We start from the raw sequence: 23,171 nt of genomic DNA on the forward strand, positions 1-23,171 counted from the left end.
AGATGTAAAGACTTTTTTTTTTTTTCTGCATTATTTTTATGTGTATCCCAATGCCTAAAAAAAAAAAAAAAAAAAAACATACACACATTGCTCAAGTTATCTGTAACCCAATGACTTTTGTGAACAACGCCGCGACCTCTTTGTTTGTTTTTTTTATTTTTTATTTTTTTATTTTCATGTAGAGCAGTGTGAACATGTGGACGACGACCTGTGGTGTGAAAGGTTGATGGAAGAGAAAATCATTCCACGTTCTCATCCCATCCACCATCCATCATGGCTCTTGTGGCAACACGTACAACAAGAATCTATATCATTGAGAGCCCACTTTCCCCAAACACTTTGTACATGAAAAAATATCCATAGACACGAACAAAAAAATAAAAAATAATAAATAATAAATATAAAAAGGAGGCTCCCTGACTCCTTGTTTTATGTTGTGCAACTAATGCTCAATGTCATCCGCTGTTCATCTAAATGTCATGTCGATAGTATATAAAAGCATTGCTTTGACACAATCAACATGTACCGTATAACATATATACATACAAAGACATCACGGGTTTATTTTATTTGCACCCAAAAAAAAAAAAAAAAAACCTGCTCGAGCCCCTACATGAACTTCATACAGCCGACTTTGAAGGTAGATGGTGGTGCTCCTTACTTCGCGTTATCAAAATAGGGTCAACAAAAGAGTCAGTCAGCTGCTCTGCGTCGATGTACACACACCCAACTAGAAAATCAAAGAAGTTAAGGAAATACCTCTATCTCTTTTCCTTATTTTTTCCTTGGTCAAACCCCTATCGTCACTTATCCAGTGGACAATGCTCTCCTTGTTTTTTATATATATATATATATATTTATTATTATTTTTTTCCGACATTTAAAAAGATGGTCGGTCGATTTACTAATCTCTCTCCCTCACTTTTTTTACTGCTGTTGTTACTGTTATCACTGTTTTCTACAGAATTGATAAACATTTACACATTTACAAATATTTTTTTTTTTTTTTTTTTTTGTGCTGCTTGCTTGTAACTGACAATTTTTATTTATTTATTTATTTATTTATTACAGTTGGGGGTTTTTTTTTTGTCTGTGCAACAAAAACAACAATTACAAAAAAGATATATCGGATATGTTTGAAAGATATGTATAAATGTATACGTTTATATATATTAGGTATATATATATATTAGTCTTCTTAAAATACTCTGTCCAATTCAAAAGGTCAACAACTGCGCACAGGCCACGCCACCAAACCTTAAATTTATTTTTCCCTTTTAGTCTGGTCCTGAAGGCAGTCGCACGGTTTCGATTGGTCCTCCTCTCCACACACACCCCATCTCTCTCTCTGCCTCTCTCTCTCTCTCTCTCTCTCTCTCTCATTTCTTTATTCCTGTGGTCTCTTTATATATTTTGATGCGTTGCCATGCATGTCATTTTAAACTATGTCTGTGCCTTGCCTTCTACCAATATGCAATGCATAGGCTCCATGCAGGCTGGACATATCCCTATTTCTTTTCTCTTCTTTGCCCTTTCATTGAGTAAGAGGAGCAAAGAGGAGAATATATAATGATAATAATAATAATAATAAAAATAGTGAGCATGGAAGGATTCAACAGAAGGAAAAAAAAAAAAAAAAAAAAAAAAAAGAGAGTAGAGAGAAATAAATAGAGAAACATATAGAGAGACAGGGAGAGAAAGAGAGAGGCAGAGAGACACAGAGAGAGAGAAAAGAAACTTGACTACTCTCCTTCTCCCCCCCCCCCCCCCTACCTCCCCTTGCTCCTCTTACTTCATTAATAATAACGACATCCACCACCTGCTTTTGTTTTAGCTCAAGTGTGTGTTGTGGGCGCGTGGCGCACTCTCAAGGATTTTTTTTTCGATTTCCATCTAAACATAAGATCATGCCTTTTTGCGTTATTCCTGCATAACAATTGTCTTGTAAAAAAAAGAAAAAAAGGGTAAACATATATATATATATATATATATATACCATTACAAAGCGATGCGATGCTCTTCTTCTTCTTCTTCTTTAAAAAAATAAAATAAAATCTATACATCTATATGGAGATATACCACCACTATTAGATTACCATTTATTTCCTACCTGTCTGTCTTTTTGTTTTTATGTTTTATGGCTCACAGGCGACCAAGCATATATAACATAGCATAAAACAGGTAGGAACATTGAAACGTACAGCAGCACCTTAAACCCGATGTAAAAATAAAAAAAAAAAAAAAAGTATCTGCAGCAAGTGAGGGCCTAGGTTAGGAAAAATAAAAAAGCTTTTTTTGTTCATTTTGCTCTCAAAAAAAAAAAAAAAAAAAAAAAAGGAGATCGCAACAAATGTGTGGAGAAAAAAAAAAAAAAAAAAAAAAAGTTGAACAGAGGCAAATAAACAAATGAGGCAAATTGAAGACAAACAAAACGATGTCATGTTATGGATGGCAGTACAGACAATGATTGACAGTAGAGTTCAAACCATGATCAACATTTAGACTGGATCTTTTTAGCAGATGGAACAGTCTGACAGTTTTTTTGTAAACATGTCACCTGTGCAAGCATATAACATGGACTGCATCTCCTCTTTTTCATCTTTTCCTCTTTCTCATAATCGCGGTACAGCAGTAGTTATCGCAGAAGGAAAGGAAAAAAAAAAAAAAAAAAAAAAAAAAAAAAAAAGAATTTGGGAGCCAGGTTGAGGATGAGCTTGGCTTTGAAGGAAATGGAAGAGCATCTTTGAGTTTTCATCCACACCTCTTCTTTACTTGACCCACATTTTCATATACTTTCTATTCTATTATTTTACTCAGCCATAATACTTTGAAATCTAGGCAAAAGGACTTTTTCGTGAAGATCAATTAGGACGGGAAAACAAAAAAAAAAAAAAAAAAAAAAAAGTTTCACCACGCTCTCTCCTGGATTGGATTGCAAGACAAATCAAACTAACTTCTCATTGATCAATTCGCAAATCCATTTATTAGATCCTTTGCATAAAAAAGAAAAAAAGATCTAATGACTAATGTCTTTTTTACGCTTATTACTTAATATCTACAGCCCGAGCTAGCTAATGCAAGTGTATGTATATCGTTTCAGCATTTAACATTTAGCCATTTAGCATACAGCATATAGCATATTACATTAAGCATATGTAGCATATGTATGGTATATATATATATATATACAGTATATATTTATATTTATATTTATATGACAGATGTCCGAATGAGAGCAACGAAGTGAGTCTCTTGCCCTCAATAAATTTTACTTCATACAAAATCATCAGTAAGCGTTGAAGATCACGATATATATGTAGAATGGAGCGGAACAAGGAAGGCTCCTCTTAGACTTGTCAGCCAAAGTTGTTCATTATGAAATTTTGCTGCTAGATGACCAGAAGACCAGAGTATAAAGTCTTTTGCTCTCTTTTGGACAAGCAAGAAAAAAGAAAAAAAAAAAAAAAAAAAAAAAAGAGTAGCTTTAGTCTCAAGAGCCCAAGAAAGTGGAAAAATAGATCTCGTGAACAAAAAAGACTCCAGCCTGGATTGTCATGCTCCTATTTTCCTACTTGCCCAACGTAGTGGTTTGGGGAGAGGAGGAGGTGCCGGAGGTGAGTATAGGAAGGATCGGAGATATTAATAAAAAAAAAAAAATAATAAAAAAAAAGTTGACTATCCCATCATATGTCGTCATAGATCGTCAACGGTGGTCGCCAGAAAAAAGAGAAGAAGGAGATGGAAAAAGATGCTCTTTTTTTTTTTTTTTTTTTTCTGTAATACGACCTTTTTTTTATTATTATTATTATTTTTTTTTTTTTAGATCAATGCAAAGAAAAAAAAAAAAAAAAAAAAAACGCGTTGACGTGTTTAAAAAAAAGGGTGACATTTATTTACCAGATTTGACAATTGTCGCCTCCTATTGTTTGAACTAAACTAAAAAAAAAAAAAATCCGACTCGATCCAAAGAGTGGCCAGGTTGTCAGGATAGGATAGGATAGGATAGGAGGAGAAGGAAGGTCTAGCTAAATAAAAACAAAGTTGCATTTATACTCTGGATCGATCATACGCCACCATTTCGTTATCCTGCCTACTCCTCTCTTTCTCTCTCTCTCTCCATCTCTCTTTTCTGGGCTAAGTGGGCTTTTGGCTAATTGGTTCCACTCACAGTGTTGCAGGAAATATAACATTGTCAGACAATTTACTTGACTAACGTTACTTTTCATTCATCTCTGACAAAAAAATAAAAAATAAAAAATAGAAACCTTGATCGCGCGTTATAATAAGAATAAAAGTATATTTCCGTTGTTTATGTCTTTCATCCTCGTTGCATGACTTTGAGGAAAGGATAAAGAAGTTCTTTTGGGTCAGATCTATACTAAACTTGGCCTAGAAAAGAAAGGAAACAAAATAAAATAAAACTCCATCTTACAAGCTCCTTCTTGTTCTGAATTGGATCGGAGTAAAATTGTTTTTTTTTCCTCTTTTCTTTTCTCCAATGCCATGGCTAGTATGCCTACAATACTTTTATATACTATGACTATGGTGTAGTATAATATATATGATAAATAGAGCGAGCTGTTTGTTTTTATGATCATTGCTACGATTTGTCAATCGTCATGGTGATGATAAGTTTATTTTCTCCCTTTATCTTAGTAGGTTTTTATTTTCTTTTCTTTTATTTATTTATTTTTCAAAGACATGGTTTGTCCCCCCTCTTCTCTCCCTGTCGTTCATTGTCCCCTTGACTTTCTTTTACCTAATAAAAAACGGCAAAAAAAAAAAAAAAAAAAAAAAAAAAAAATGATTTGATAAATGTCTCGAACTCTAGAATAAGGGGATAAGCCCTCTTTTCTCTCACTGGTACATCACATCGAACCATATACGGTATATGATACACACTAAAGAAAGAAAAAGAAAGAAAGAAAGAAAGAAGGAAGGAAAGAAAGCTTAATCGCATAAACGCAATAAGGCATTCTTTCTTTTTTTTTTTTCTTTTTCTTTCTCTCCGCCTATAACCGCGGTGCTGCTGCAAGGACAAATAGATCGAGAGACGTAAAGTGCCTTTCTATAGAAAGAAAGAAAGAAAAAAAAGACTAAAGCAAAGCGTATGGAGGATCTACACATGTGGTTAGGCTGGTTTTTTTTTTTTTTTTTTTTTTTAAATAAACACAAGATACCCCAGTCCAGTGAGGTTAGTTTCATTGAATTGGTGAGAATCTTTTGGAGTACTGGACCATAAAAATCCCCACGCTTTTATTTTAGGCTTTTTAGGGGACCGGACTACTTTGTTCACATATCCGTGATTGCCTACGAGTAGAAAACGTTCTTTGTTCTTTGTTTTTTTATTTTTTATTTTTTGTTTTTTATTCTTTATTTTTTATTTTTTATTTTGGGCTGATTTCTGGTGGTGTTTCAGGCGTGTTCAAGAAAGCCCTTGTTATTCACCCTATCCCTCGACACTTTAGTTTGTATATTTAGATATGGTCAAAGTGCTATATTTATTCGTTCATTGATCCACTCTCCTGGACAGAAGCCCGTTCACGCACTCCATCCTCCTTTCTCCACGCATACAACTGTCGAAACTAACGTTTTTTTTATTTTTATTTTTATTTTTATTTTTTTCTTTTGCTTTGCTTGTCGATCATTCTTGGACAATGTGTCCTTTAAGATAAAGTATACCCTGAGTGGGCATGGGCCTTCTTCTTTTCCTCTTCGCCTTGTGTTCAGAATGTTATACGCGTAAAATAAAATGATGCAAAGAAAGAAAAACTAGATACAAATGCATGAAATAGAAAAAAAAGTAAGTTTTCGTAAGGAAAGAAAGGTGGACCGACAAAACCTTTTTTTGTTGCGCGTGCAAATGAGAGTCAATGCGTAGATATTACCATTTGTTTTTTTTTCCTTGATCTTTGCACGGGGAAGGAGAGGAGGAAGATACTTCCATTATTTACTATAGAATCGTAGCCAATAGGTACGAGCGCGATTTATTTAGACAATCTCATGTTGTGGAAAAAAGAAAAGAAAAAAAAAAAAAAACCACTTCCATCGTTCTCTCTCTCTCTCTCTCTCTTTTTCCTCTCTCTTCTCCGTCTATCTATCTATCTATCTATCTATCTAATATTTTTCTTTTTTTGTTCACCTCCTTTCTTTTTCCTCCCTGAAATTGAGGCTAACCTTTGTTTTCAAATATTTCGAATATTTCACATATTATCCAAATCAATTTTAGTCCTGCTTTTTATATTTTGTGTTTTATTGCTTGGTTGCTTACTTGCTTACTTGCTTATTTGCTTATTTACTTGTTTGCTGTGCCACCGTGTCTTTTATTCTCTTTTTCTTTTTCTTTTTCTTTTTCTTTGTTTGTAACAGGTGCAATACAATCACACAATTTACGATGTACTCGGGTGGACGTGATCAATTTTCTTCATTGCTCTATACAATGAAATATTACGAAATATATATAAAATGTAAAAATACACATGTACTGAGAGAGAGAGAGTATTTGAACAAAAAAAATAATAGTCCAAGAAGAGCCAGCGATGACCCTTTTCCTTTTTTTTTTTTTTTTTTTCTTTGAGGGACTCCAGTCGACTGGAATTCAAACTTTTTTGGGATAGTGTGCTGCAACAGCAACAGCGTAGGGTTATAAGAATGTGTGTCGTAAAAAGACAAAAAAAAAAGCATAAAATGTAGAAAAGTTTAAAAGAGCTCTTCTCCCCCTGAATTGCAAATTAAAGTTTTTTTTATTGAAGAATAAAATTATAAAGAGCACTTTTTGATTTGAGATTTCAATGGGGTTGAAAATAGTTGCAGAACATTTGATTGCAATCCTCCCTTCAGTCCTACCGATATTATACATTTATACCATGCACCATGTAATGTACAGATGTATCATGGCTCCGCTTATCCTGTGTTATACATGTATATGTATATCATCATTACATGTTTTTTTTTTTTTTTTTTTTTTTTTTCTTTGAGTTGAGCTTCAATCCCTGTTCATGTCCATCATTTATCGCTATCAACCAAAAGATATCACTCACATTTATGACATTCTACAAACAAATACAGGTGTATATTGAAAATATATCCATTCATCCATCATCATCATCAACTTCGTATCAATGATATAGTAGTATATATATATATATCCATATAGAGCAAAATACCCATCTGGAGTCACACAAATGATTCTTTGTTCTTTATGAAACATCTTCCTCGGTCGCCGATTTGGACATTCATGGATTTTGCAATATTTATATATATATATAATACATCATATATGCATTATATATATTATACATCCATTCAGGAGAACACAGGATGACGAAAAAGGCAGCTCAGGTAGATATACTGAAGAATGCATGTAGTCATGTGGTAGTAGAATGGTATAGAAAGGAATGGTGGAGTATTTCACTTTTTTCCCTTGAGAGAATGATGGTATGTGTTTTGGTTCTAGCTTCGAGCATGAGCAAGAAATTTGATCGAATGAACGGACAAACAAACGACCAAGCAAACGAACGAACGTTCTCCTTCCTCCCTTTTTTTTTCTTTTTTCCTCCTTCTCTTTTGGTAAACCCCCTTCATTTCACTCCTCTATCTCCATATCTCTCCTGTGTCTCTCTGAGGGGTGGGGAATGGGTTTTTGTTTGTCTACGGCTTGGGTATGATCTATTTGATTTTTTTCTTGCCTATGCTTTCCGTACTTTTGTGTAGTTTATTGCTGTGTATGGTGTTGTAGTTGCAAGTCATCCCTGACTTTTTTTTTTTTTTTTTTTTCTTCCTTTCTTGTAACGCCTTCCATAATGAATGGCGATGAGTATATTTTCCTCCTTTGTTCATTTTCGGACTCCCTTTCTACTACACGAAAAAAATAGTAAAATGTCATCTTCTTCTTCTCCTCGAGGCGCATCGCGAAATTATAATAAAGTATCCTCTAGTCGATTGGTCCTGATGGATGATCGTCCTAGGTTATCGTCCTTTTTTTTTTTTTTTTTTTTTTTTTTCCTTTCCTTTCCTTTCTTTTTTAGTACTTGATTTTCTCTGTTCATCTCTTCTCTGCCCTTACTGGTCTTTTTTCAACGATCCACTGAAATGCAAAAATAAAATCAAAATAAAACCATACTGTCATATCATAGATATACGACGTGTAAGAGAGTATGCGAGAAAGGGGTAGAGAGAAGGACATTTTTTTTTTTTTTCTCATCTGATGATATTTCCGTTGCAGCATATCTTCTGTCTCCTTGCAAGCCATCTTTCCTCCTCCCCCCCCCCCCCCTCCCCTTCTGTTGACTCGATGTTGTTTGATATGTCTACCACAATCAGCTTTTTTTTTCTTTTTTTTTTTTTTTTTTTTTTCTCTTTTTTACCTTCTTTTGGATTCCCGTTGTTGATGTAGCTAAGGGGTAGGATAGGTTGACAGACTCGATGGTGTTACTTGGATATTTCTTGTGATAAAGCTCTGCATTCAAAAGATGGTGACTATGGAATAGGAAGCCGTTGATTAGAGTATAGGACTATAGGAGATAGATATAGGACTATAGGACATGTTGTTTTCCGTTGACTGGCACGGTCCCTGAGATTGTGAGAGAGTTCTTTTGGAAGGAAAGAAAGTATATACAAAGTGTCCAGGCATTTGATAGGACTGTATATATTTCCAATTCAATGGGATCTGTGATTACGGGAATAGACTATAGGAATGAATGTACATGTATAAGAATATAGAGTAAAGATGAGGATGCGATGAGAGGAAAAAAAAGGGTGAGCGTTTTACATCTGTAGCGTAATATAACTATCATATACATTCAACATATATATTTATATACACATATATACATATACGTATAACCAGCCAGACATTGAGAACGAGAAAGAGAGAAAGAGAAAGAGAGTAGAGGAAAAGGAGGGATGCAATGCAATTGATTTCTGTTGTATTGTATTGTATATATATATATTGTATATATTGTATATATATTTGTAAATTAGTTTGCCAAGATTGGCTCTTATTGTAATTTCAATTCAATCGCAACGTCTACTTTGGTCCCTGCGTTCCGCCTCTCTTACTCTTTTTACTCTTTTTACTCTCTTTACGCTCTTTTTACTCTCTTTTTACTCTCTTTTGAACATGTGTAATACATCTGTACACATGTATAGTATATATGATATATAAAAAAGATATATATTATATAGAATATTTACTTCTTTTTATTATCCGTATTCAATCCCTTTCAATCCCTTTCTATGCTCCTCTTGTCCCCCTCGCGTCTGATATAAAAACCATTGGCCCTGCCCTGTGCCTTGGACCTTTTTTTGATTTTTGATTTTTTCTTTTCCTTGACATTGTCGCTTCCATAGCACATCTCTCTTTTCTCTCTCTCTCTCTCTCTCTCTCTCTCTTTCTTTCTTTCTCTCTTTCTCTCTCTCTCTCTCTCTCTTTCTTTATCCTTTTCTCCTTCCTCACTCTCACTCTCTCTTTCTCTCTTTCACTCCTTCTTTCGCTCTCATACTTCACGTACACACCCATTCCTTATACACACTCTCTCTTTCTTTTCTTTCCTCTGGACATTTTTCAGACACGCGCACACTTCTCTTCTACCCTGCTACTCTTCTTCCCTTTCCTTTTCAAGCAAATAAAAGACTGTAACAAACCCTGTCTTCTTCCTTCCTTCCTTCACACACACACACACACATATATATTTATACAATTCTTTCCACAATGCCTTCTCTTGCAGAATCAAAGACATTCTCAAATCGGGCACTAGAACGGCTCTTTCGTAGTCCAGTCACCCAACAAATGATCGGTACGTACCTGCGCCGTCCTCTCGCAACTCAATTGCGTTTGCGTGCACACAAAATCAAAAAAAAAAAAAAAAAAAAAAAAAAAAAAAACAACACGTTTTATTGCTCCCCGTTCTTGACTAGTCCCTCTTTACTCTATCACGCTCATATTTATTTTATATATTTTGTGTGATGGATCGAAGATACAGAGCGGCTATGACAAAATGACATTGGAATGATCACCGTTGTTTGATTAATATCCTGACCCATCGACCTTGTTTTTATTTATTTTATATATATTTTTTTTGCGCGGCGCCGCTTTGCCCTTGGCTTTGCTTGGCTTTAATTAGATCACATTGCCAACTTCGCAAGCACAGTTATTGAATGCAGCCCACCACCTCCATCTCCCTCTACCGATGTCTACACCAGTTCTCTCTCACCACCAGTCACTCCACGCCGTAACAGCAGTCCCAACAATAGCGATTCGACCGCAGTAGTCGTACCGCCATTGAATGAATTCATCCGTATTTTGGTCATCAACTCGAACGTGCAGGCATCAACATTGTTGCCAACTTTGGTATATCTCGAGCGTCTCAAGTACAAGCTCCCTGTAGCAGCAAAGGGTAAGTCTTTTTTTTTTTTTTTTTTTTTTTTTTTTTTCCTCCCTTGCCTTTTCCCTTCCCACTATTCTCTCTTTTGTCTTTGTCGCTTTTTTTTTTTTTTTTTTTTTTTTTTTTTTTCCTTTCTGTTACACCACCACTTCCCTTCCCATTTTTTTTTTTTTTGCCGTCTGAGTGCGTGTACAAAAGGAAAATAGCAAGAGATGTGTGCCCATATCACAGGACAAATATGGATAGATGAGCCTTCTACGCTTTTTTTTTTTTTTTTTTTTTTTTTTTCTTGCATTGACCTCATGCGCGTCGTCGTCGTCTTTCCCCCTTTGTTGTTATCCCTTCTCATTTTTCCTGTGCTCGAGCGTAGTTTTTTGTACAAAGTTTGCAATGTTGTTCCTCTTTTACCATCTCTACACATTATCCATCCCTTACCCCTTGTTTCCTTCCCCCCCCCCTACCCTTCTTCTCTTGTATCATTGCACAGCCTGGGACATTGAAAATACAAGAGAGAAAGAGGAAGAGAGAAAAGTGGGACAGCGGGAATTAGTTGACATTGACTTGAATCAGTGATTTTTTATTTATTATTATGGACTGTGCTCATACCACATTTTAGTTGTAAAAAAAAACCCCCCTATTGATTGCCACCATCAGCCTTCCATGTTACTCTTTTTAGTTCCCCCCCCCCCCCATCCTCCCCATTCCAAAGCTTTATTGGTTGTCTGTGTAAAATGCCAATGTCATCACATCATTTCACCTTCTATTCCTGCAGCCATCTTCCTCTTCCTCCTCCCCCTCTCCTTTTTTATTTTTTATTTTTTTATTATATTTTTTATATATACAAATGCTAGTGGTCTCTACCACATGCGGGCTACTTTGTTTTCATGCGTGTCTCTTGAGCCAGTTACCACAATTTCCCGGAAATAAGAGTCATTCGTAATTCAGATGTGCCGCATCTTTATTCTTATTTTTATTTATAAACACTTTCAATGTTCGCATAAACATCGAGTTTGCGCGCGACATCTTCCTTACCATGCACGTGTGTGTGTATGTGTAGCATGTTACATGTAGTATATATGTGGCATGTAAACATTTTTATGCTCATAATAATGAAAAGAAAAAGAATGGTGGAGGGTTTATTGTGCAATTCTAGTTCAAACTCATGTGTACTAATTCGGTTGATTAATTTTATTATATTGTACCATATTATCATATCCTAGGTATGCATTGCACTTGTCATCGTGTCTTCTTGGCAAGCTTGATCGTGGCAGCCAAGTACCTGAACGACCAATCACCAAAGAACAAGCATTGGTCGACACATTCTGCTGTCTTTTCCGTTGGAGAGGTCAATCTGATGGAGAAGCAATTGCTTTCTCTTCTTGTAAGTATTTCCACATTGATATGAATCGTATTTTATACTTTTTGTTGGGTTAATGAAAAAGAAAAATACCCTTTTTTGTTCTTCCCGAAGAAAAATTCCAATGCAATGCCAATGCCACGAGGGAATTTTTTTTTTTTTTTTTTTTTTTTTTATACTTTGTTCTTGGACTGACCAATCTGTATGATGATGTTTGTTTACGCCTTTTTTTTTTTTTAGGATTTTGACCTTCGTATCACGGAGGCTGACTTGGCATCTAGCCTGCATGATTTTTTACAGCAACAACAAAAGTCAAACATCTCCGCGGTGTTTGGCCCATCGTCAGATCTATCCAATCAGAAGAATGGTCGCTATGCCTTACCAACGGCCATCTCCACCAGTACCGCTCAGAAGGTCCCCTCCTCGTCCCTCATCACTCCCTCAACTCCTTCTCCCCGAAATAGCTTTGTGCCACACTCATTGCCCCAACAATGCTCCAACAAGCGTGGATCTGTCGGTGCATCCAAATCAACTCCAGTTAACATTCAGCAGAGCCGATCACAATTGCACATGTTGCAGCAGCAACCGCATGATGCCTTCCGGAGACGACCTTCTCTGCCGAACCAGCCAAGTCTTGAAGATGATGAGGTCCTTCCTGTATACAAGCGCCCTCTTCGAAGCCATCAAAGCCACCAAAGCCATTACCCTTCTCCCGATAGCGGTTCGGAAGTGCTCCTCCATACAAGTTCCGCCTCTGGTACGACTCAGTCGATCCGGGATGAGGACATGACCACCTCTTCATTCTCCTCACCCGAGTCCACACATGGCAGTGTAGCACCACCACCAGCAAAGAGGGCCTCCTGGGGTTCAGGCGCACCCTATGGCCGCCACTCGATGCCTCCTCCAACAGTATCGCTCGCCTTTGCAAGCCAAGAGCACGTCCACCCCCACCATTCCTTCAACCTGGCTCATCATCATGCTCACCCCCATGCTCAACCATACCATGCTCATCACGCTCATCATCCTCACCATCATAAAGTGGTCGGCCACAACGGAGGCTGGACTGGTCCTTCTAGCCGAGCCATGTGCTAAAATAACAACAACAAAAAAAAAAAAAAAAAAAAAAAAAAAAAAAGTTGGCTTTATTATGAACAAGAAACAACACAATACCATAACTTTTACTCTTCTATACTTGTATTTTTAATGTAGTCTCTCTCTTTTTTTTTTTCTTTTTTCTTTATTGCTCTTTCCGCCTACGTTCTTTTGTACTATATTACAACAAACCCCTCCATAACTTTTTTTTTTTTTTTTTTTTTTTTTTTTCTTCTTCTTCTTAAACTGTGATGCCTCAAATAATATATTAAATATTTTAATGTCCTCTAATGTTCAATATATTTTTATATACATGTATATATAATGTAAATATAATATTTCGATAATGATTGATAATGCCTTATATAAATCTTTATTCATCCAATCAACTCAGCATTCAACAATGGCAAATGTCATTAAAAAAAAAATAAAAAATAAAAAATAAAAAAAAAAGTTTAAAAAGTCAATGATAAATCAGGATGGGGTATTATTCCCCCTTGATATTGTTATTCGATTCGATAGCGACCATCATCAATACCCGCAGAATCATAGGCAACTTTTATTTCCTTCCCCTTGCCTGGTTCAAACCTCTCAGACCTTTATTCTTCTTCTTGACCTCTGGTCCGAGCGTCTGATTCTTTTACGCTCAAAGGTTACAAGGAACAATAACCGAGTCAAATTTGTCTTGTTGTTTAATCACAATGCGTTGCCCCCCCCTCCATACTTTCTACCCTAAGAGAGAGATGGTCATTAATAGACTTTATTACTGCTGTCATAGGTACTCTCCTAGCTATTTTTTTTTTTTTTTTTTAAACTAAAAATGAACCTCATGAGTATGCTCTGATAAATACCTTGGGGCTGCAAAAGTACAGTTTAAAAGATCTTTTCCGATTGAAGACGGTGGGATGGTTTCTGGGATATTCAAGAGATCCAATTTTTAATATTGTTCATGTTGTGAAAGAGACGATGATGGAGTGTGATAACAGATCTGTTGTCATTTCGTCAACTATATAATACAAACTTGTCTTCTTATGATTCGCCTTTCCCTATAATGTTGAATACCGTGTAGACGGAATATGCTGGCGATTAATTCGACAATATCCGGATCGTTATTCAGCACACCATCAAGATGTTTGATTCTAGTCCAGTTCTTTACAATCCACCTCGCTTCTTCAGGCCCTATTGCTTGGCATATATCATATGAGAAACTCAATGTTGTCAGGCTCTTCAGATTGGCCAGCTCATTGAGCCCAGCCCTTAGCCTTAGATCCAACGTTCGTGTGCTGTAGTGATCTGCCAAAGCAAGCTCTTGCAGTCCAGTCAGCTCCCCTAGTCGTTTAAACACTAGCCGTTGGTTCATCATCCCTTCCTCAGATTCTGGATCAAGATCCATATTGAAATAGAGCCTTAGATTCTCAATTCTCGAACACACCCACTGTGCCCCGTGTACGATCTCCGTCACTGTGATTTTGGACGCTTGTAGAGACCGCAGACGTGGGCAATTAGACAAGATTGCTTGAGCAATACCGTCTGTTTCGTCGTAGAACGGCGCAGCACCCAGTACCTCAATCGTATTACAAAGTCTGTCTGTCCCCGTCATCCTATCTCCATCTTTACAATCACCCGGTTGCCTTCCTCTATTCCTATCCACCAATAGTTCTTGAAGAGCAAGCGGCCCAAAATAGGAGTGCGAGACCTCAAGGGTCCTGACTCGAGACATCTCTCTGAGGACAGTCGCCAGTTCTTTATCGCTTATTGAGACATTTAGAGTTAAATCCCTCAGATGTGGAAAGATCCACGGACATTGCAATAGCGCTACTCTGTATATAGTATGATGCACATGATATAGGAAATACAGTTTCTCCAAGCTTGGACACTTCCGGACTAGCATCCCCCAGGAATGCAATATTGAGCTTGGTAAAGAATGACTATCAACACGATCATAAAGAGTCAAGTAGCGAAGCTGCGGCAGAGCAAAGTCGCTGGCTTCAGCCTGTATATAATCCGGGAACTGAGAGATAGACCCAGTATCCAAGGCCAGTACCCGAAGCTTTGTGCAGAGTTGGAAGAATAGATCAGTCTCATCGGGCCTGAATCTCATGCGACCGATTACTATGGAACTAATATTAGGACACTCTAAAAGCGTTCTCCAAAGCTCTTGACCTGAAAGCAGCTCCTCAACCTCATCTCGTACCTCAATTCTAACGTCCCGAATTGTCGAACTGTGGGCCTTGATCAAGCCACTCATCTCTGTCAGGAACGAGGAGATGCGCATGGCTGGCAATTCTGCACTGTTTATAGTGTGAAGGAGTTCACATCCCTGCAATGACATATATTCGCGGGGAGGGTATCCTTCAAATATGAGTCTTTTAATATACTTTTTGTGGTCCTGTAGCACCTTGCCTGTTGGTAAGCCGGCTAGTCCTTCCCAAACATCGATGGTTTCCCACACGCGCTTTACCAAGACATGATGGAAAGTCTTGGAGACCCGAAGGCAGGTCACAAGGTCTCTACCGTGAAGGAACTGCCCCAAGATTTCGATTATTTCAGGCGTGTCCATTGGATGGTGCTGCATGTCGCGATGGAATTATGATGAATCAAATTGTATGATTCGAAAGCATGTTTGTGTAGGAAGATGTCACAAAGGTGACAATGGTTTTTTCAACAACGCCTTTTTTTTTTTTTTTTTTTTTTTTTTTTCTTTCAAGGGTTTAGGGAACGCATAAAAAATACTGCTTATAACTAACGCCGCGTATGGTGCTGATGACCCCCAGCTCTCTGATTGCATCAATTTCTCAGGAACTTGGTATCGCCAATGTGTCCAGTAAGATCAATGGCTGAATTTTTTTGACTGAACTTGAGAACTTTTGTCAAAAAAAAAAAAAAAAAAAAAAAAAAAAAAAAGAACTTTTGACCCAAGAGACAACTATTTTTTGGCATTAGATGTGAGCAGAAAGAAATGCTTCTTAATAAAAAAGTCAAATGGGCAAAATTGGTGGCGTAACCTTATTTATTCTCTCTGGCTTTTACCCTTTTTTAATTAAGCTTCGACCCGGACAAGGATAAAATCCGCAAAAAAAAGAAACTCAAGAATGTACAGCTGGAGGATAGCCATGTGGTTAAGAGATGCGGTTTAGATGTGTATAGAGGAAGGGAAAAGCGGAGGAGAAAAAGAGAAATCTAGGCAAATTAGTAATTGCTAATCTGCGGGAAACTCCCCTCCTCCCCCCCACCATTGCATAACCCATTTATTTTGCAAGCTGTGAAGGAAAGATATTAAGTGGTGGTAAAACTGAGGAGATCTTTTCAAACTTCATAAACTCGATCGAGGTCAGTCCCGTAAAAAAAAAAAAAAAAAAAACAACTTTGGTTTATCTTCAAAAAACGGAGAAATCCACTTCTATCCTCGGCTTATTCCTGTGAATCCATTATGGTTGCTCTTCTATATATACCATATTGTGATCTGAACTATGCGTATTCTTGTTTCTTTGGTTGACACGGAGGGGCCTTACGCCTAACGGCAATAACCCAAGAATATATCGCGCGGTGGTGCCAAACACCGAAGAGTAATAACTAAGGCTCCATCATCCCCATCCAGATCCAGATTACCCTTGGGCGGCTTCCAGGTCGCACAAACTAACTAGGCAATTGATGTTTGACCAATTCCTCATAATCCATGCCGCATCCTCAAGTAGTATTTATTGAGACTTATCCCCTCTGAAACAAAACCTACGCTGCCTCTTCAGGTCGTCAAGTCTATCCAGGCCTGCTCTTAGCCTGAAGTCCAGCGCCCGTTCTCCCATTGGTCGTTGAGTTCCAGAGTGTTAGGTTAAGATATTGTAGTCGAGATCATTTCCCTAGCTGTCTAAGCACAATGCGTGATTTGGTCAAGCCTTTTGCAGTCTCTTGATCAACGCTCGCCTCAAGGTAGTCAGCCCAGTGTTCACTCATTCTGTTCCATTGGTAATCCCTGTCACACTCTTAGATACATCATATATGTGTGCAACAGTAACGCGTTACTCTATGTCTAATATGTAAAAGCATTATAGACTTGGACAAGTACAAGGTACAGGTAAACTTAACGAAGATGATCCCTACACTTAAGACTCTCGACTGAGATATTGTGCAGAAATATCTTCACGAGACGCGAAAGCAGATCAAGCTATTCTTTTAGTTGAGAACCTGTATGCATTCTACAGTGTATATGACTATTGCCTCTACTACATGTCCAAGGTCCCTTCCTTCCATACCAGGCTATGAATAGGCAATGCACTCCTTTACTTCCTCAGTCTTTTTGCCCAATATCCAATATATATATTGTGCGGCGCAAGTATATTACACATCATATTGCCATTCCAGTACTTGATTCTTGGCCAATTCTCCACGATCCATGTTGCTTCCTCAAGATCTATTTCTTGGAAACAATTATTGCTGAACGATAGTAGACGCAGCCACTTCAGGTTGGCTAGCTCATCTAGACCAGTTCTTAGTCTCAAATCCAGCGTCCGCTTTCTTGAGTCCACCTTTATTAGTTTAAGAGATTGTAGCTGGGTCAATTTCCCAAGTTGCTTGAAGACACTACGTGTCTTCTCCATGCCCTCAGTAGTCTCTTGATCAGTGTCTATCTCAAGATCAATCTCCAACATAGTCAGTCCAGTGCTCACCCATTCTGCTCCATTGGCAATCTCTGTCATTGTGATTTTAGGTCCCACAAACTTCTTCAGGCGTGGACAATTGGATAAAATAGCTTGAACAATCCCATCCACATCCACAATGTTGCGCTCATTGATCATCAAGCTTTCAACAGTTTCACAAAGCTTCTGCGGCCTTGTCTTCCATACCATTTGTCCATTATCAAAAGCCTCTTGCTTGTCAGATAGCAATTCCTGCAGAGACAGCTGACCGACTTCACGAAAGATGTCTAGCCGTTTTAATCCAGGCATCCGTCTGAGCAATCTCGCCGTGCTCTCGTCTTTTAACTGCGCGTTTGTCAAAATCAGCTCTGACAAGTTATCCTGAGTCCAGGGATGCTGAAGGAATACTTCCTTGTAGAAAACATCGCCGTATTGCTCATATTGGAATGAAAATGATTCGTAGGAATCAAAAAATTCCAGTACACGCAATCCTGAACATCTTCTGACCAACACCCCAAGGCAATATGCTTTTGTGTACGAGTCCTGGCTGTATACTCGGATGTTCTTAAGACTTAGTGTGTGAATATTCGAGAGATTATAATCACTGTCCTCATTACTAAGGAAGCTGGCAGGTAGCCGGTTTAAGGATAGTCCATTCAAGTACAAGTACTTAATTTTCTTGCACACTTGGAGGAATACATCGATTTCGTCGTCTATTTCTACGGAAGATACTTCTAGATGCTCGAGGTTGGTACATCCCAGCAATGTCTCCCAGAGTTCATGCGATGTTTCAACAACGTCCAAGCAAAGTCTGGTGATGGTAGAGCTGTGGTTCTTGAGGAGGGGTTTCAAATCGTCATTCGGCTCGTGACACCATCCTTCGAATGCGATGAACTGGAGGCGATCACATCCCTGCAATGACCAATACTCGTATGGAATGTCAAAACATTTCATTAGGTCTGCAAAATTATCACTTCGAAATGTTATCGCTTCAATGTATTTCTTGTGTTTCTGTAGTGTTTCGCCAGTAGGATATACGGAATCAGGTACGACGACACGGATGTCTTTCCATATACGCCTGATAAGGGTGCTATGAAAAGTCTTGGAGACGCGGATGCAGTTCAGGAGGTCATTTCGCTCGAGAAAGTCTCCAACAGGCGAGATGATTTCTGGGAGCTCCAAAGGATTCACTTTTAGATTGTTCATGTTGTAAAGGTTGTAGAGAGAAGATGCTGATGAACCTGTTCACAGCTGGCATTCTTTGTTTTTGTTGTACAGGTCACACACGCTTTGGTCACAGCCAAGGTTTTGACATTGTTCCTTGTCCACTCTTTGGTGAATGTCCTTTCTTCGTCCAAAAGTCCCATCAATACACTGTCAAACTGCGCGAGAGTGTAGGAATCTCGAAGTGTACAACCTGCCTCACGTCTAACTTGCTGATTGGACGACATGAGTGTAAAGACTAAAGGCCCTCTTACATGCTGAGCAAGGACAGCTGCTTGGAATAGGTCATGTGAGACGGCGAAAGACAAACGAAAGAGAAGCATTCTGTTGACCTGATAAATGGATTGCATGTTCCAACCCGGAATCAATACGCTAAAAAGACTTAGCATTAGAAATTAATGGCAATAACGGGTCATACTCATTAATGCGATAAAATCCATGGTCTGAGGTTTTTAAACGGACCTATGTCACCTTATAGATCTTATAGATAGATACATAGTTATCTGGTACAGGTGCCTCTACCAGAAAATGTTAATACCCCATGGGTGTGGTATGTGGACCCATATCTTATTCTCACCGACCTTCGTATTCACATATCTGTCTACAAATATTTCTGACCTGATAAAACTTGTCTACAAAATATTTTACACCTGATAAGTACACTATGAAAAGTCTTTGGAACATGGATGCAGGTTACAAGAAGTTACAAGAAGCCGTCAACGAGTGGGATGGTTTCTAATATATCACCTTTTATTTCTATCACAAGTCTCATCCGATTGACTACCTTATAAGATGCATGTATTACTCCCATGCTGTATAGAGTGTTTGGTATGCCTTAATAAGACCGATGACATTTCTTTATTCATGTCTTCCACAGCTGGATGAAGCTCCAGTAGGGTTTGTAACGAAATAAAAGGGTTGACGTGATATTTGTGTGCAACAGTAACGCGTTACTCTATGTCTAATATGTAAAAGCATTATAGACTTGGACAAGTACAAGGTACAGGTAAACTTAATGACGATGATCCCTACACTCTTCCGACTGAGATATAGTGCAGAAATATCTTCACGAGACGCGAAAGCAGATCAAGCTATTCTTTTAGTTGAGAACCTGTATGCATTCTACAGTGTATATGACTATTGCCTCTACTACATGTCCAAGGTCCCTTCCTTCCATACCAGGCTATGAATAGGCAATGCACTCCTTTACTTCCTCAGTCTTTTTGCCCAATATCTATATTGTGTGGCGCAAGTAAATCACACATCAACTTGCCATTCCAGTACTTGATTCTTGGCCAATTCTCCACGATCCATGTCGCTTCTTCAAGATCTATTTCTTGGTGATCATCATTGCTGAACGATAGTACACGCAGCCACTTCAGGTTGGCTAGCTCATCTAGACCAGTTCTTAGTCTCAAATCCAGCGCCCGCGTTTCGCTATCATTTGAGTCCCGCTTTGTTAACTTAAGAGACCGTAGTTGAGTCAATTTCCCAAGTTGCTTAAAGACACTACGTGTCTTCTCCATGCCCTCAGTAGTCTCTTGATCAATGTCTACCTCCAGATAAACAGTCAATTCGGTCAGTCCAGTGCACACCCATTCTGCTCCATTGGCAATCTCCGTCATGGTGATTTTAGGTCCCACAAACTTCTTCAGGAGTGGACAAATGGATAAAATAGCTTGAGCAACTCCCTCGTTTCCGTCGTCCAGTTCGACCACCAATCTTTCAACAGTTTCACAAAGCTTCTGCGGCCTTGTCTTCCATACCATTTGTCCATTATCAAAAGCCTCTTGCTTGTCAGATAGCAATTCCTGCAGAGACAGCTGACCGACTTCACGAAAGATGTCTAGCCGTTTTAATCCAGGCATCCGTCTGAGCAATCTCGCCGTGCTCTCGTCTTTTAACTGCGCGTTTGTCAAAATCAGCTCTGACAAGTTATCCTGAGTCCAGGGATGCTGAAGGAATACTTCCTTGTAGAAAACATCGCCGTATTGCTCATATTGGAATGAAAATGATTCGTAGGAATCAAAAAATTCCAGTACACGCAATCCTGAACATCTTCTGACCAACACCCCAAGGCAATATGCTTTTGTGTACGAGTCCTGGCTGTATACTCGGATGTTCTTAAGACTTAGTGTGTGAATATTTGAGAGATTATAATCACTGTCCTCATTACTAAGGAAGCTGGCAGGTAGCCGGTTTAAGGATAGTCCATTCAAGTACAAGTACTTAATTTTCTTGCACACTTGGAGGAATACATCGATTTCGTCGTCTATATCTTCGTCAGATACTTCTAGACGCTCGAGGTTGGTACATCCCAGCAATGTTTCCCAGAGTTCACGCGATGTTTGAGTATTTTTAAAGCAAAGTCTGGTGATGGTAGAGTTGTGGTTCTTGAGGAGGAGGTTCAAATGGTCATTCGGCTCGTAACAGTTCCATCCTTCGAATGCGATGAACTGGAGGCGATCACATCCCTGCAATGACCAATACTCGTATGGAATGTCAAAACATTTCATTATTAATCTAAGAAACGCGTCTGGTTCATCATCACTTCGAAATGTTATCGCTTCAATGTATTTCTTGTGTTTCTGTAGTGTTTCGCCAGTAGGACATCTGGAATAGGATTCGGCGACAAGGACGTCTTTCCATATATGCCCGATAAGGGTACTATGAAAAGTCTTGGAGACGCGGATGCAGTTCAGGAGGTCATTTCGCTCGAGAAAGTCTCCAACAGGCGAGATGATTTCTGGGAGCTCCAAAGGATTCACTTTTAGATTGTTCATGTTGTAAAGGTTGTAGAGAGAAGATGCTGGTGAACCTGTTCCCACAGCTGGCATTCATTTTTTTTTTTTTTTGTTTTGTTGCACAGGTTGCACACTCTTTGTCCAAAGACATTGCATTTGTTTGTAATGGCTTTTTAGATTTGGTAAGTACGAAGTACTGTACAAGTGGAGTAAATGAAATACCCTCGGGTGAGATTTTATGTACAAAGAGATCCTTGAATTATTATTATTTGAGAAACCATCTTTTTATAATCTTCATCGTATGCACCCATATCCAAAGCTCATGCCCTTTACACCAGGATCGTGGATTGATAATGTATTTCTCTAATCTTTTGGTCTAATTGTTAAGGACTATGTTGTGAGACTGAAGTAAGCTATGTACCAAAGTGTACACATCTTCCTCATTAGTTGGATGGCCATTCAAACATCTGATGCTTGGCCAGTTGTCCACTATCCATGTCGCTTCTTCAAGACCCATTCGCTGGTGATTATCACCCCTGAACACCAAGCTATCCAAATTCTTCAAATTGGCTAGCTCATTCAGACCTGCTCTCAGTCTCAAGTCCAGAGTTCGTTTGTCATTTTCTCTGCGCCAGGATGTTAAGTCAAGGGTTCGAAGCCGAGTCAATTTTCCCAGTTGTCTGAACGCAATGCGCTGTTTCGCCATGCCCTCAGCAGTCTCTTGATCCACGTTTGCCTCAAGATAGATAGTCAAGTTAGTCAGTCTAGTGCTAACCCATTCTACGCCACTGACAATCTCCGTCACCATGATTTTAGGTCCCGTCAATTGCTTCAAGTGTGGACAATTTGATAAAATCGCTTGAACAATACCGCTCACTTCAAAATAGTGTTTATCGAATACCAATGTCTCAATTGTTTCGCAGAGCCTCCGAAGCCTTGTCTTCCGTATCATTTGTCCATTATGCAAAATGTCTTGTTTATCGGTTCGCAATCCATATAGCGAGAACTTGCCGAGCTTACAATGTGGGATATTTAGCTGTCTTAATTCAGTCATCTGTCTGAGAAGTACTGCCATGTCCTCGTCTTTTATATTCATACAAGGCAAAGACAGATCAGATAGATTTACCAGAGCTCGAGCGTGCTGGAGGAATGCTTCCCTGCAGAAATCATCGTGCTTTGCATGGTAAGGTTCCCCTTTCTCGTTGGAATCGGCAAATTCCAGCGCATGCAATCCTGGACATCTCTTCACCAACATACCGAGACAATACGAGGGCGTGTGCGGGTTTGGAGACTGAGTTACCTTTACATCTTTAATAGCCAGTGTCCGTATATTTGGGGGAAAACATTCATTGGCCTCGTCACTTAAGAAGCTGACAGGAAAATGGTGTAGAAGTACAAAATCCAAGTCCAAGTGCCTAACTTTCTTACAAACTTCAAAGAGTAGATCGACCTCATCTTCAATATAAATGTAAAAAGCCCCGAACCGATTGAGGTTGGCACAATCCAGCAGTGTCTTCAAAAGCTCTTGTGAAGGTTGACCATGGCTCAAGTGAAACCTGGTGATTGTAGCGCTGTGAGCCTTGATCAAGTTCAAAAGTGAATCTGTTCAGATCGTTCCTCTCCTCGGTATTCGATGGGCTGGAGGCGACCACATCCTTGCAATGATGTATACTCCCCCGGAATGCTGCCTGCTCGAAATCTAATCTCCTCAATCCATTTCTTGTTATTTTGCAAG

General features: G+C 38.6%; 6 protein-coding genes across 6 annotated transcripts; 1 reads left to right on the forward strand and 5 right to left on the reverse strand.

The window, feature by feature from the left end:
- Positions 1 to 9,385: 9,385 nt before the first annotated feature.
- BCR41DRAFT_316350 (hypothetical protein) lies at positions 9,386 to 12,846 on the forward strand. Its single transcript, XM_022021236.1, has 4 exons — positions 9,386 to 9,797; positions 10,125 to 10,397; positions 11,606 to 11,766; positions 11,983 to 12,846. The coding sequence occupies exons 1-4, from the start codon at positions 9,713 to 9,715 to the stop codon at positions 12,832 to 12,834; spliced, it is 1,371 nt and encodes a 456-aa protein (XP_021886540.1). The 5' UTR covers positions 9,386 to 9,712; the 3' UTR covers positions 12,835 to 12,846.
- A 965-nt stretch (positions 12,847 to 13,811) lies between these two features.
- BCR41DRAFT_344209 (hypothetical protein) lies at positions 13,812 to 14,707 on the reverse strand. Its single transcript, XM_022022456.1, has one exon. The coding sequence runs from the start codon at positions 14,552 to 14,554 to the stop codon at positions 13,841 to 13,843; it is 714 nt and encodes a 237-aa protein (XP_021886541.1). The 5' UTR covers positions 14,555 to 14,707; the 3' UTR covers positions 13,812 to 13,840.
- On the reverse strand, positions 14,580 to 15,394 carry BCR41DRAFT_366569 (hypothetical protein; the record flags this gene model as incomplete). Its single annotated transcript, XM_022026231.1, has 2 exons — positions 14,580 to 14,654; positions 15,029 to 15,394. 2 exons carry the CDS (start codon positions 15,392 to 15,394, stop codon positions 14,580 to 14,582), a joined length of 441 nt encoding a protein of 146 aa, XP_021886542.1.
- Positions 15,395 to 17,049: 1,655 nt separating this feature from the next.
- BCR41DRAFT_344211 (hypothetical protein) lies at positions 17,050 to 17,751 on the reverse strand. Its single transcript, XM_022022457.1, has one exon. It carries the CDS (start codon positions 17,676 to 17,678, stop codon positions 17,112 to 17,114), a length of 567 nt encoding a protein of 188 aa, XP_021886543.1. The 5' UTR covers positions 17,679 to 17,751; the 3' UTR covers positions 17,050 to 17,111.
- Positions 17,752 to 19,439: 1,688 nt separating this feature from the next.
- BCR41DRAFT_344212 (hypothetical protein) lies at positions 19,440 to 21,580 on the reverse strand. The gene is made up of 2 exons (XM_022022458.1): positions 19,907 to 21,580; positions 19,440 to 19,495 (listed from the first exon to the last, which is right to left on the reverse strand). Exon 1 carries the CDS (start codon positions 21,527 to 21,529, stop codon positions 19,907 to 19,909), a length of 1,623 nt encoding a protein of 540 aa, XP_021886544.1. The 5' UTR covers positions 21,530 to 21,580; the 3' UTR covers positions 19,440 to 19,495.
- A 162-nt stretch (positions 21,581 to 21,742) lies between these two features.
- BCR41DRAFT_7060 (hypothetical protein) lies at positions 21,743 to 22,880 on the reverse strand. Its single transcript, XM_022030983.1, has 2 exons — positions 22,563 to 22,880; positions 21,743 to 22,451 (listed from the first exon to the last, which is right to left on the reverse strand). The coding sequence occupies exons 1-2, from the start codon at positions 22,689 to 22,691 to the stop codon at positions 21,813 to 21,815; spliced, it is 768 nt and encodes a 255-aa protein (XP_021886545.1). The 5' UTR covers positions 22,692 to 22,880; the 3' UTR covers positions 21,743 to 21,812.
- Between the last annotated feature and the right edge of the window lie 291 nt (positions 22,881 to 23,171).

The sequence above is a fragment of the Lobosporangium transversale genome (assembly GCF_002105155.1).
Source record: "Lobosporangium transversale strain NRRL 3116 chromosome Unknown BCR41scaffold_1, whole genome shotgun sequence".
Lineage (NCBI taxonomy): Eukaryota > Fungi > Mortierellomycota > Mortierellomycetes > Mortierellales > Mortierellaceae > Lobosporangium > Lobosporangium transversale.

Excerpts from the sequence above, each read along its gene's own strand:
- BCR41DRAFT_316350 (XM_022021236.1), top strand. The coding sequence starts at position 9,713 with ATGCCTTCTCTTGCAGAATCAAAGACATTCTCAAATCGGGCACTAGAA. Across the intron at positions 9,798-10,124 it reads AGTCACCCAACAAATGATCG|ATCACATTGCCAACTTCGCA; the intron begins GTACGTACCTGC and ends GGCTTTAATTAG. Across the intron at positions 10,398-11,605 it reads GCTCCCTGTAGCAGCAAAGG|GTATGCATTGCACTTGTCAT; the intron begins GTAAGTCTTTTT and ends ATCATATCCTAG.
- BCR41DRAFT_344211 (XM_022022457.1), bottom strand. The coding sequence starts at position 17,678 with ATGGTATGGAAGACAAGGCCGCAGAAGCTTTGTGAAACTGTTGAAAGC.
- BCR41DRAFT_344209 (XM_022022456.1), bottom strand. The coding sequence starts at position 14,554 with ATGTCTCGAGTCAGGACCCTTGAGGTCTCGCACTCCTATTTTGGGCCG.
- BCR41DRAFT_7060 (XM_022030983.1), bottom strand. The coding sequence starts at position 22,691 with ATGTTGGTGAAGAGATGTCCAGGATTGCATGCGCTGGAATTTGCCGAT. Across the intron at positions 22,452-22,562 it reads TCCAGCACGCTCGAGCTCTG|CTCGGCAAGTTCTCGCTATA; the intron begins GTAAATCTATCT and ends CCACATTGTAAG.
- BCR41DRAFT_344212 (XM_022022458.1), bottom strand. The coding sequence starts at position 21,529 with ATGCCAGCTGTGGGAACAGGTTCACCAGCATCTTCTCTCTACAACCTT.